The 12,187-nt window shown below is 49.1% G+C and overlaps 2 protein-coding genes across 2 annotated transcripts in view; both read left to right on the top strand.

The window, feature by feature from the left end:
• Positions 1-12,187, top strand: part of MADCAM1 (mucosal vascular addressin cell adhesion molecule 1) — a 113,277-nt gene that overhangs the window by 47,850 nt on the left and 53,240 nt on the right. The gene's annotated exons all lie outside the window — the stretch shown is intronic.
• BSG (basigin (Ok blood group)) overlaps positions 2,410-12,187 on the top strand; it is a 37,995-nt gene continuing 28,217 nt past the window's right edge. Inside the window, exon 1 of the mRNA XM_083720633.1 lies at positions 2,410-2,596. Coding sequence (XP_083576759.1) covers positions 2,524-2,596 — 73 coding nt within the window. The 5' untranslated portion in view covers positions 2,410-2,523. The remainder of the gene's footprint in view (positions 2,597-12,187) is intronic.

The raw sequence follows: 12,187 nt of genomic DNA, 5'->3' as shown, positions 1-12,187 counted from the left end.
CTAGGTTGGCAGGAGCAGGGACCAAGCAACGGGAGCTCCCCCGTCATTGCGGAGATTCAAACCGCCGACCTTCTGATCGGCAAGTCCTAGGCTCTGTGGTTTAGACCGCATCCCTTTACAGCCACCTAATTTGGTGGCTGCCAATACCTGACACAGGAGGAGGGAAAATGCAGTGTTTTACATATGCATTGCATGAAGAAGTCCTTCCGTTTGCCTGTCCTGAATCTTTCAGCATTCAGCTTCATCGGACGTCCGTGACTCTTATTTTCAGTTCCTCAAAACGATACATTTAGGCAAGGCCAGAACCAGAACCGCATGCTCTATTCCAAATGTGGTTGCACCAAAGATTTTTACGATGGCATTCTTGATAACTACTGTTTTGTTTCCGATTCCTTTCCTATCGTGGAATTTGCCTTTTTCCATGGCTACTGCAAACTGGGTCGACATTTTCACTGAGGTATGCGCTACACCCGCAAGGTTTTTGTTCCTGGTCATCCAGTACCAGTTCAGACTCCATGTGCGTAGGTTCACAAGCATCATCAGACGAGCTGAGAGAGGAATATTGACTAACAATTCACACCACACTGAACAAAATACAGTTCCTAGGTTGCGGAGGGGGGAGGGAGCCATGACTGTGATACTGCTTTTAACAATACAGTGGTACCTCGGGTTAGGAACTTAATTCGCTCTGGAGGTCCGTTCTTAACCTGAAACTGTTCTTAACCTGAGGCACCACTTTAGCTAATGGGGCCTCCTGCTGCCGGTGCGCCGCCGCTGCCCGATTTCTGTTCTCATCCTGAAGCAAAGTTCTTAACCCGAGGTACTATTTCTGGGTTAGCGGAGTCTGTAACCTGAAGCGTCTGTAACCTGAGGTACCACTGTATGGTGTAGATGGGGCCTAAGGTGCTTTTTGAGCCGCCTAGAGTGGCTGGGGAAACTCAGCCAGGTGGGAGGGGTATAAATTATTATATTTGAGATTTCTGGAAAGTGATCAAAGCATTTGAAAAGCACCGGAGCCGCTTTCTGCCCCAAACTGGTTATCCAGATAGTTTGGGCTACACAACTCCCCCATCTGGCAAGTAGTAACATCTGGATGGACAGGCAGTTGGAACGGGATCTGCTTTAGGAAGTGGTCGTGTCCCTTTGTCATTGGTGTGCAAAGGTGGTTGTTTAGTCATGTCCGCCTCTTGGTGACCCCCTGGACCAGAGCACGCCAGGCCCTCCTGTCTTCCACTGCCTCCCCCAGTTTGGTCAGACTCATGCTGGCAGCTTTGAGAACACTGTCCCACCATCTCGTCCTCTGTCGTTCACTTCTCCTTGTGCCCTCCATCTTTCCCAACATCGGGGTCTTTTCCAGGGAGTCTTCTCTTCTCCTCAGGTGGCCAAAGTCTTGGAGCCTCAGCTTCAGGATCTGTCCTTCCCATGAGCACTCAGGGCTGATTTCCTTCCGAATGGAGAGGTTTGATCTTCTTGCAGTCCATGGGACTCTCAAGAGTCCCATCAAGCATCATAATTCAAAGCATCCATTCTTCGGCGATCAGCCTTCTTTATGGTCCAGCTCTCACTTCCATACATCACTACTGGGAAAATCATAGCTTTTGCAAAGGTACACTGCTCCTAAACATGGAGGCTTTATTGGACCATCAAATCCATTAAAAGAGCAAACTAATTTTAAAGCCCTTTTCAGGCTGATCTCTGGTCATTTTTTATTAAACCCCCCCCACACACACACACACTTTATTCCCTCGGGATTGTGCATTTGGAAATGCGACACACTTTTATTTTTTTAATCGGTTTCAAAACCTTCGGTGAAAAAAAGCACATTTCCAAACAGCTGCCTCGAATTGTAATAACACCGCCTCTTTCAGCCTATTGTCCTTCCCCGGCACCCGTTGATGTTGACTGTGACGTCAGACGTACGGGCGCTGGAGCGGAGACAACGGGCCAACTTGGACTGTGATTGGTCCGCACACGTGTCCGTTTGGAAACCTCGCGTTCTCATTAGACGGCACCCCGTGAAAGTGGGGCCCCGATTGGTCGAAGCTGCTGCTGCCCCTTTGCTCTGCGTACGTGACAACCTCGGCGCCCCTCAGGCGAGAGGCGTCGCCCGACCAAAGCAGGCGGCCCCTTCCATCTATTGGCTGCCGCACTTGTCCATCTAATCGCCCCGCCCCCTCGCCGTCCCTCTTCGCGAACGATTCCTCTCCCTCGAGACCCGCCTTGCCGCTCATTGGCTGGCCGCGCACGTCCTTCAACGCCAACCGACGACAACCTTCCCCCCCCTCCAGCCTTCCAACCGCCGCCCTGGGCTCCACCCCTCCGGCTCTCATTGGGCCTCCCCGCTTCCCTCCGCCCAATCGGCGGCCTCTCAGACCCCGCGCGCTTGCTGCGGTTGGCTGCGGCCGGCGCTCTCTCCCGCCCACTCCCGCCGGCCTCTCGCTCCCCTCAGGCGAGCTGAGGAGGAGACCGAGGGCATAAAGCGGGGCGGGAAGCAGCGGCGCCGCCAAGAGAGGAGAAGCGGCCATGGGCGCCTGGGTTGCTGCGGTGCTGGTGTCGGGCGCGCTGCTGTGTGCCGTCGGGGGCGCCTTCGGGGCAGGTGAGGAAGCGGGGTCGGGGGCGTTTGTGAGGGGAAAAGGCGTCGAGCGTCGCCTGAGGGGAGCGGGGGAAGGGTAGACTCACTCGACGGCGACGGGGTCTTACTCTCGAGTAACGCTTAGGCCTCTATGAGGGGGAGGGGGTGCAGACCCGATGGGGTAACGTGGGAAACACATACACGTGTGTGTGTGAAGCGGTAATCCGAATCCAGCCCTCCTCAGAGTAGAGTCACTCTCGACGGCGACGGGGCCTTACTCTCGAGTAACGTTTAGGCCTCTATGAGGGGGAAGGGGGTGCAAACCCGATGGGGTAACGTGAGAAACTCATACACATAACGCTTAGGCCTCTATGAGGGGGAAGGGGGTGCAAACCCGATGGGGGTCACGTGGGAAACATATACACGTGTGTGTGTGAAGTGGTAATCCGAATCCGGCCCTCCTCATAATAGAGTCACTCTCGACGGCGACGGAGCCTTACTCTTGAGTAACGCTTAGGAGGCCTCTATGAAGGGGAGGGGGTGCAAACCCGCTTGGGGTCACGTGGGAAACACACACACGTGCGTGTGTGAAGCTGTAATCCGAATCCAGCCCCCCTCATAGTAGAGTCACTCTCGACGGCGACGCGGTCATACTCTCGAGTAACGCTTAGGCCTCTTTGAGGGGGAAGGGGGTGCAAACCCGATGGGGGTCACGTGGGAAACACATACACGTGTGTGTGAGGCTGTAATCCGAATCCGGCCCTCCTCAGAGTAGACCCGCTGGCGGCGGGTGACGTCACACTCGACGGCGACGGAGCCTTACTCTCGAGTAACGCTTAGGCCTCTATGAGGTAGAGGGGGTGCAAACCCGCTTGGGGTCACGTGGGAAACACGTGTGTGTGTGTGTGTGTGTGTGTGTGTGTGAAGTGGTAATCCGAATGCGGCCCTCCTCAAAGTAGAGTCTATCTGGACGGCAGCGGGATCTTACTCTAGAGTAACGCTTAGGCCTATGTGAGGGGGAAGGGGGTGCAAACCCGATGGGGGTCACGTGGGAAACACATACACGTGTGTGTGCGTGTGTGTCTGTAATCCCAATCCGGCCCTCCACAGAGTAGACCCGCTGGCGGCGGGTGCCGTCACTCTCGACAGCAACGGGGTCTTACTCCCGAGGAACACTTAGGCCTATGTGAAGGGGAGGGGGGTGCAAACCCGATTGGGGTCATGTGGGAAACACACACGTGTGTGTGTGTGTGTGTAGCTGCAATCCGAATCCAGCCCTCCTCAGAGTAGACCCGTTGGCGCGGTTCCCATTCGACTCAGCTGGTGGGGATTACGCTTTTGAGGAAAGCTCAGGCTGCCCCCCCCTCTTTCAATTTGGGAGTCAGGTGTGTGACCTCCCCCCCCCCCCCCATCTCTCTGAGTGGGTTGGCGGGGAAACTCAGCCAGATGGGCGGGGTATAAATAAATTATTATTATTATTATTATTATTATTATTATTATTATTATTATTACATTTCTATACCGCCCTCCCCCCGAAGATCTGCTGGGCGCAGTTCGCATGGTGACTGTGTGAGGCTCACTATGTCTTTGCGCAGGCAGGATGGATTCATTGGCCACAACCCAATATTCTTAACGAGTTGACGGTGTGTTACTATGTTGTATGAGGTGGAGGGTAGCCTTTTACATTGCAAAGACTCAGTAGAGTGGTGGTGTACAGTATTTGTGTACAGGGGTGTAATCCTCGTTTGGTGAGGGAGATGCAGGCCAACCTGAGGACAGAGTGCACAGGTAGCAAAGCTGATGTTGCTCTGTCTTAGTTTTCTGTGCCCCATAGCAAATGCAACTGCTCACTTACCTGAAACAGAGTATATGGGTGCCCTTGGGCTCTGTTGGGGTGGGACCTCAACTTTGCCCTCTCTCTCCTTCTGGAAGCCACTAGCTGTTGAGAATGCAATTTCACAGCTGCATCACAGGTAGAGTTTCTTGGGCCTAGATCTCACCGAAATGGCAAAACCCATGTCTAGATGGGTCTATCCGAATCTTAGGTGATTGCTACAAATGCAATCATCTTCTGCCAGCGTGCCCAGTGGTCAGTGTTCGTGAAAGTTGTTGGGGAAGGCCGCCCTTTCACGCTGCAGGCTCAAAGTGATTTTACAGTAATAAAAAATTGCAATTTATTACTAAAAGCAACAGGGATGAAATGCTCCTTCCTATGAAAAGGAGGCATTGAGCAGGGCAATTGATGACCTAGAGGCATATTCTGTGGAGAATCCCAAGGAGCAGATAAGAGAAACCTGGAGCCACATTCAGCAGCTGAACCTGAGCTTCCCTATAAATGTGGCACAAAGTTGTATTCTAGGTATGCCTGAAGGGATGTACATGTTGTTTTTAAACTATGTCGTTAATGTTCAGATGCCCCTCTTTTATCTCACTCTTGCTCTCTCTCTCCACTAACTCAGTTATGGTTAAGCTGTGAACTGGCTTCAGCATTTGCAAATGGATCTCCTGTCTTTAACCAAACTAAGAAGAAAATGTGTATAATTCTAAACCCTTGTTACAGGTGCCTTTGGAGAGGATAAATCTTTTAAAGAAAACCAAAGCTATCAGTCGGTTGTTAGCAGGAAAAGCCATCTCAGACTTCTGATCTGATTCCCTGTCCCTTATGTATCACTAAGTTAGGTAGGTCCATTAATTTCAGTCGGTCTGCCCTGAGTATGGCTAACTCTGGGAGCCTATGCCCAGAGAGGGGGAAAACACAGGGACATCTGCAAGAGAACCAGGCATCCTTGGAGGAGCTTCCATTATCATCCCTGTAATGAGCAAGGGCTGAACAATATATAATTCATTTCTTAATTGGGGCTGACCTTCCCCTTGCAGAAGAGAGATGGGAGTGGGCTTCTCTGTTGGAAGGAATACAGAGTATGTGTGTATGGAATTGCCAAGTGTTCCCCCAACTCAGTCTTCATGCAGTGCAGTAAGATGCCCATAGAAGGTGACTTTTTGGTCTGCCCATCCTACTTCGCTGCTTGTAAGCGTGGGAACAGGTAGAAGCAAGTAACTTCCTGGGAAATTTTCTGGTGCCCCAAAGCAGGGGCTGCTAGCTGTATTATTATTACTAGTTTTAATGCTCACCAGAAGGTCCCAGGGTGGGGGCAGCAGTGTAAAATACACCATTAAAACAACTTTAAAGCAAAGGGTGTACGGAAGCCTGTGGCTGCCTGTCCCACAGGTGCCACAGTGGCAGCCCCGGCCCTAGAGAGCAATCTAATTCATTGTGTTCATTTGATTCTTATTCAGTAAACAAAGTTTAAAAAGAAACACCTTTGTATTTGAAGTTGGAATCCATTAGGAAGGAGAATGCTTTATGGCTAGAATGAAATACTTCCTCCCACATCAGTAGGAGTAAGGCACTCGATTTGTGAGGGCCCATTTTCTTTCAATAGCTTGCATGTATTCGGTGTCCTATCTACAGTGGGGGGTTACCAGGACATGCCTGCTGGGTTGTGGGAAGACGAGTTTCTCTTTACAAGGAGGGATGGGAGGAAATTGTTCCCATATTAAAGAGGATGGAGATGCCAAATGCCGCTCCGCATTGCCCTGAAGACTGAGATTGGATTTTATTGTGGGCTTCAGCTGTGAGGGGGATGAAAAAGCTGGGGCAGGGCAGGGTACATTGACTCAAAAACCCTTACCATATTCTAAGGTTGGGTCGAGTTATGCCCAAGCATAGCTGTGTGTGGGTGTCTTAATCCTACTGGGATTGAGAAAAGGACCATTCCCAGGATCATGCCCTTTGTTCATTGACAATATATTTTTTTTGTTTCCCCATCCTCCCAAAATATAAATCTGGAGGAAGGTTTGAGAACAGTATCATTTTCTTTAGTGAAACTCTTTGCTGCTTTGCAGATTAACTGGTTTCTCACCCCTGCCCTTCTTTTCTGGGGCTGTGAGATTGTTCATTGATGGAAACACCCCTTTTAAAGCTCTATAATTAAGGTTTTCTATTTTTAATGCAAACGCGCAGTTGAGCCTGTTCCTCTTTCTTCCTCCTCCTCCCAGCTTGTTCAGGATTTCCCCCTCTTCTTATTTCCAAATAGTAAAATAAAACAAATTGCTAACAGCGTACGTGCTAGACAGGAAGGTTTTCATCATCTTGACCAGTTGTAAAGGGGAAACTGACCCTCAGTCTTTAAAACAAGACGTAAAATTGTTTTATCTTCTAGTGGAGGGTTGGCTCAGACATTGGACTACATGGCCAGTGACCAGGAATCATGGAGTATAGTTCAAGAATATCTGGAGGGCCACATGTTCGAGTGAAAGAATGTTTGCACCTGGCTTTTGTCTCTGGGACTGTAAATGCATCCACCACTTCATCTAAACACCTAGTCCAGGAGCAAGAAACCTTTTTCCAGCCTGGGGCCACTTTTCCTTCTGGACAACCTTTGTGGTTAACACAGCAACAGGCAGGACCAGAGACAGAAGTAGCTTAAGGTTAGGTTAGTTTCTACACACACACACACACCTCTATCTTCCATCTGGGCAGGTGAAAGGCATCAGAGTTCCAGGATCCAGCCAGCTGCAAAGCAGAGCAATGGGGTGTGTGTGAGCTGGAGGAGTTCCAAGGGCCAGGAAGACAGGTCTGGAGGGCCATGATCAGCCCCTGGCCCGAGGTTCCCTGCTCCTGACTTTTACGTAATGCTGCTACGTCAAATCTAAACTGGCATGGTTTTTGAATTAGAAACTGCCATTTGTTTTTTTACCCTGAACAAAACGCGTTCTCGTGTTTCATGACATCTTTATTTGTTTCCAGCTTCCTTTGAAGCAGTTGGCAGTGTGGGGCTGGGGGTCCTGCAGTACAAATACGCTGCAGCCTCCTGCAGTGTTGTTGATTCTTTTGGCCTGAAAGCAACAGCAGGTGGGGACAGAAGGCATTGTACTTCAAGGCTCTGCAGGAGTGGGGGAAAGGGTGGTGGTCTAAATCTGTGTCTCCATCCTGTCCTCAGGCTGTACCATCCTTGAAACTTATTTTTTTTAAAAAAAACAACCACAGATTTGGGTTCATCAGCTGGCATTTAGACCACCACCCCACAGGCTTTTGTTTGCATGGTCTTAATTCTGTTGCTTGTTAATTTTTATTAGGGCCTATTAAAGCTTAGCATTAATACCCAATGAAGCTCCTCAAGATTAAGTGTTTGCAAATGTAGCCTGGTATTTAATTAGCTCTCCGCTTAAAGACCTTTCCCGTGAGAGGCTTAGAACCTGCCTCACGCTGGCAAGCTGGCCTTGTTCCGTCTCCTTCTCCTGGCCCCCTTAGTAATGCTGCTTTTGTTGCAAGTGGTTTCCCAGAATATCCCTGGGAGTCTGGCTGGCATTTCTAAGTCCGTGAAGACATTCTGGGCTCTGGAGTTCACCTAGTCATCTTTCAACAACAGGGTGGTAAACAGATCGGCCATTTGTGTGGATTTAAATATCTTTACTGCCCTGTTCCATAGGCTTGGAAGGGCTTAGAACACTGTACATTAGGGGTGATGGGCTGGACGGTGACCTGGTTTCAGTAGCTTCTGAAAAGTGTTTGACATATTCATGGTTGTATGAGTGGCTCTTTGCCACAGTGGCTATAGCAATCCTCTGGATTTGGAGGCAGTCTTCCTTTTTTGCCCTGAGAGCAGGCTTCCCAGAGGTATCTACGTGGTTTCTATGGGAAGCAGGATTCCAGACAAGGTGGGCACTCACACAGCCCACAGCATGAAATATATGGTCTTAGTGGGGTGAGGTTGCAGAAGACCTTGCAAACGTAGTGCATGGGTGACTGGATTCCTTTCTTATTTTTTCAGAGCAGTGGAAACCACAGCCCTGCTTGGTTACAGAGCACTTGGACATAATTCATACAACAACCCTGTAAGGGAGGTAATTGTTCTTCCCATTTTGCGAATGGGCCGTTGAAGCTGGATTTTTCCCCTCAGCCAGGCATGATTTTGTCTACCCACATTCAAGGCCCAGACAAACGGGTTCCTTGAATTGCACTGCTATCTTACTCTACAGGCGCCTCCACCAAACCCTGGTGGCTTCCAAATCAGCCTCAGCCAACGTTGCAGGCTAAAGACATCTTGGGGGCACCAGTTTGATGAAGGCAGCTGAAAAACATTGAGACTATAATCATTTAGTGGGATAACTCTTGCTGCAGATGCTGACCTTTGTGTAAAAGCCCGCAGATTATTGTTTGATCAGACCAATCTTTGAGCAGATCATTAGCTTAGCTGCTCTGAGAGCGATCATGTGGTGCAGCTTTATAGTTACCCTTCCGGCTTTTAGTGGGGGAAAAAAACCTCTAGCAGGCTTGAGCTACAAAATGGGAGGCTGAGAGCAACCGTCTTGTGAAACACCAAACCCTTTAGCAGCTCTCTTCATCTGTGTAATTCCCAGTACTCTGCTTGCTTACAACCTGTTGTAAAGGCTTCAGAGATGCCGCAACTGTTGGGCTATATTATTTTATCCACCCCAGTACCATCGAATGCATCTGGAAGCAGATCCTCACCCAGGGATGGCTAGCCTGTGATCCCCAGTAACTGGCTTTCGGAGGCACTTACTGCCTTTGACAGTGGAAGAATATGACAGATAGCCTTCTCCTCCGTGGATTTGTCTAATCCTTTTTTTGTAAGCTGTCCAAGTTGGCGAGAGCCCACTCCTGCCACCATAACCAGTCAGGAATAATGGGAGCTGGGAGTCACAACAACTTCTGGAGGGCTGCTTTAAGCTGCGAAGCACACAAGAGAGTTTTTGTTATTAGATCCGTTTGACAGCCTCTTGTGTCCTATCTTAACTTAGAAACACCTTTTGAAGCTCAAGGAATTCTCCGTGGGAGGTGAAAGCAGCCTGGGAAACAAGGGAGTGCCCTCTCTTCTCCTGTCTAGATTTGCTTTGCAGAGGTATCAGCCATATACATCTAAGAACATCAAAAGAGCCTGGTTGCTGGATCAGGCCAAAGCACACCCATTCCAGAATCCTACCCTCACAGTGGCCAACTTTGGCAAGCCTGCAAACTGGACCTGAGTGCAGTAGTGCTTTTCCCACTTGCAATTTCCTGCAACTGGCTTTCCTCAGACAGTGGAGGAGAGAATGTAGCCATTGTGGCCAGTAGCTGTTAATAGCCTTATACTGCATGAATCTGTGTAATCCTCTTTTTCAAGTTGGTAACCATCACTACTTGTGGGAGTGACTTCCAGAGTTTAATTGTGTGGGCACATCGGAGGGAGGGGGGAGTTGATGTTTATAGTTAGTTGTTTCTTAAATGCATCTCTTGGGGTAGGTTTGTGTGGGTTTTATCTGGGTAAGAGCTTATCTGATCTGGTTCAGCTGTCCTACTGCTTGCTATCTAGGCACGTTCGAAGTGCAGCTATGGGATACTATGCCTTGGATTTGTCCACTCACCATCTCTCAGGTCCATTTCAGAGAGTTTGTACTTCCAAATGCCATCTTGCACTGCTTGCAGAAAGTGCAAGTTTTTCACTTGTTTCACAATTATCCCAATATCTGGACAGATCTGTACCTTTTGCCCCTGAATCTTCATGCTGTCTTAGCATGGTCTCCTTGTAGGGCAAGCAGCTGGTTCAGAGGGCAGGTTTTGAGTGGCAAAACAATAGCTTTTAAAAAAATTGCTGCTTACATTTGTCGGAGAGCTGCCGTTTTAGATTTGCAGCCTTGGGTTAGTTGCAACATGAAGCCTCTGCCCTGTTGAAAAAATGAATTCTTCCCCAAACCATCTCTTTGTATGAGGTTGGGCGTATTTAGAAATGCCAGGTTTCTTCAACTTAATCTGTTTTTGATGTTGTTTCGGTTCGAGAGTGCCAAAGAGTGAAGTTTAGTCAGGATGCCTCATGGCCTAAAATTAGAGATGGGGAGCCTGGGGGCCAAATGCAGCCCTCCACGCAATCCTGTCTGGCCCTCAGAACTCTCCCTAGGTTGCAGACTTCACCAGCCCCGTTTCCCACACTCCTTGACTGCATTTGCCTGACTGGAATATGCCCTTGAACTCTGATATTGGCTCTTGATCTCCAGAATTGTGTGGGTGTAGAAACCAGCCTATGGTCCAAATGAGAAAATTGCCACTCACTGCTCCACACTTTTTGCACTGCCCACTACTGGCATGTGGCCCTTGGAAGATTGCCCAGAAGAGAATGCGGCCCCTAATGCTGGAAACAGTTCCCCAAGCCCTAGCCTAAAAGATGAGATTAGCATCCAGTCCCACGCGTGCAGAAAATTGCATGGAGGCTTAGGATGTGCTGTTCTTTGTCCAAAGAAGCCTAGTAGCTGTAATGGGGGGGGGGGGAGTGGTCTGGGAAAGGGGGTCAAAACCCATGCTTTATATCTGTGAAAGAACCTGGCACTTGGCCATAGCCAGTGGCTGGATGGCTACATTTGTGCCAGAGATCCCCTGCAGTTCTCCAGCTCCTCCCCTCAGCTCAGAGTGGGGAGTGTCTGTTTTTAGTTGAAGGTGACTTTACTTTGAAGCGAATGAGCAGATCATGTGTTTTTCCCTGGGGCAGGGTATATAAGAGCTGGGCATAAACAGCTGAGCGGGACAGGAGGCTAGGCAGTATCCTCCTCTCTCTTGGGACATCGTTCTGCCCCTCTCTTGATCCAGCCTGTTTCCTCCATCCTCATCGAGGACTTACTTCCCTGAGAACCTGGCAAGTTTTCCCTATTCCCATGGCCTGCAAGCTGTGCACCTCCACAGTCAAACAAGCTTGCTCCGACAAGCAGTAAATCCTGTGTAGGAGCTAGGAGCAGGATGCCACATTTTTTTATTGGTGAGGAAAATTGTGTGGTTCAGCTCTCGTAGGATAGGGTACCTGTGAATGCTCCCACTAAAGTTAAAAAGGGTCATAGCTCAAAGTGTGGCAGATCAGCAGTAGAACATTTGTTTTGCCTGCAGAAGGTCCCAGGCTGAGACTCATTGTGGTTGAGACTGGCCGTCATTCTCCCTCTTTCCCTCCTTCTCACTGGAAAAGTGACTTGTCCCATTTGCATAAGGCAAAGCACGCTAGACCTTATTGGGCTGTGCTGGTCTGTCCATCATCAGCTAGCCAGCCCACATGCCTAATCTCTCTGCACCTTTCCTTGTTGGCTACCTTGTTTTTAAAATGTTTTGTAGCCCAGAGCAGCGTGCGCTATTTTAGAACCCACCTCCCATGTGAATTCTGGGGTTTACTGGGAGTAGACACCAGCTGGGTTGTCTAGCCAGCCCGACCTTTGCAAGTGGGCTGGCCCTTCTAACCTTTTAACTGCTTTTATTTATCAAACACATTTCTCTGCTGCCCTTCAGCCACAGAGCTGTTGCCGGTGTGGTTTATAATAATAAAGCCAACACCATAAATTTAAATAAGCTTCGTAAACCTGGAGTGACATAGTGCTTTGATTTTACTGTGACCAAAGTCTCTTCGGTTTTGAAAGCTGAAACCAGTTAAGGCTTAAAACCTAGCTGGAATTGTTTGTAATGGGGTGGATCTAGCAAAATTCTGTTCAGAATAGACTCATTGAAAATAAAGTGCATGGCTAACGTATATCCATTAATTTCAAGCCGTCCTCTAAATTTCAGTGGGTCTACTCAGCATGACT

Source organism: Podarcis gaigeae (assembly GCF_964106915.1).
Source record: "Podarcis gaigeae genome assembly, chromosome: 18".
Taxonomy (NCBI): Eukaryota; Metazoa; Chordata; class Lepidosauria; order Squamata; family Lacertidae; genus Podarcis; species Podarcis gaigeae.
Note: the sequence above shows the minus strand (reverse complement) of the source record. Positions and strands in the feature narration are given on the sequence as shown.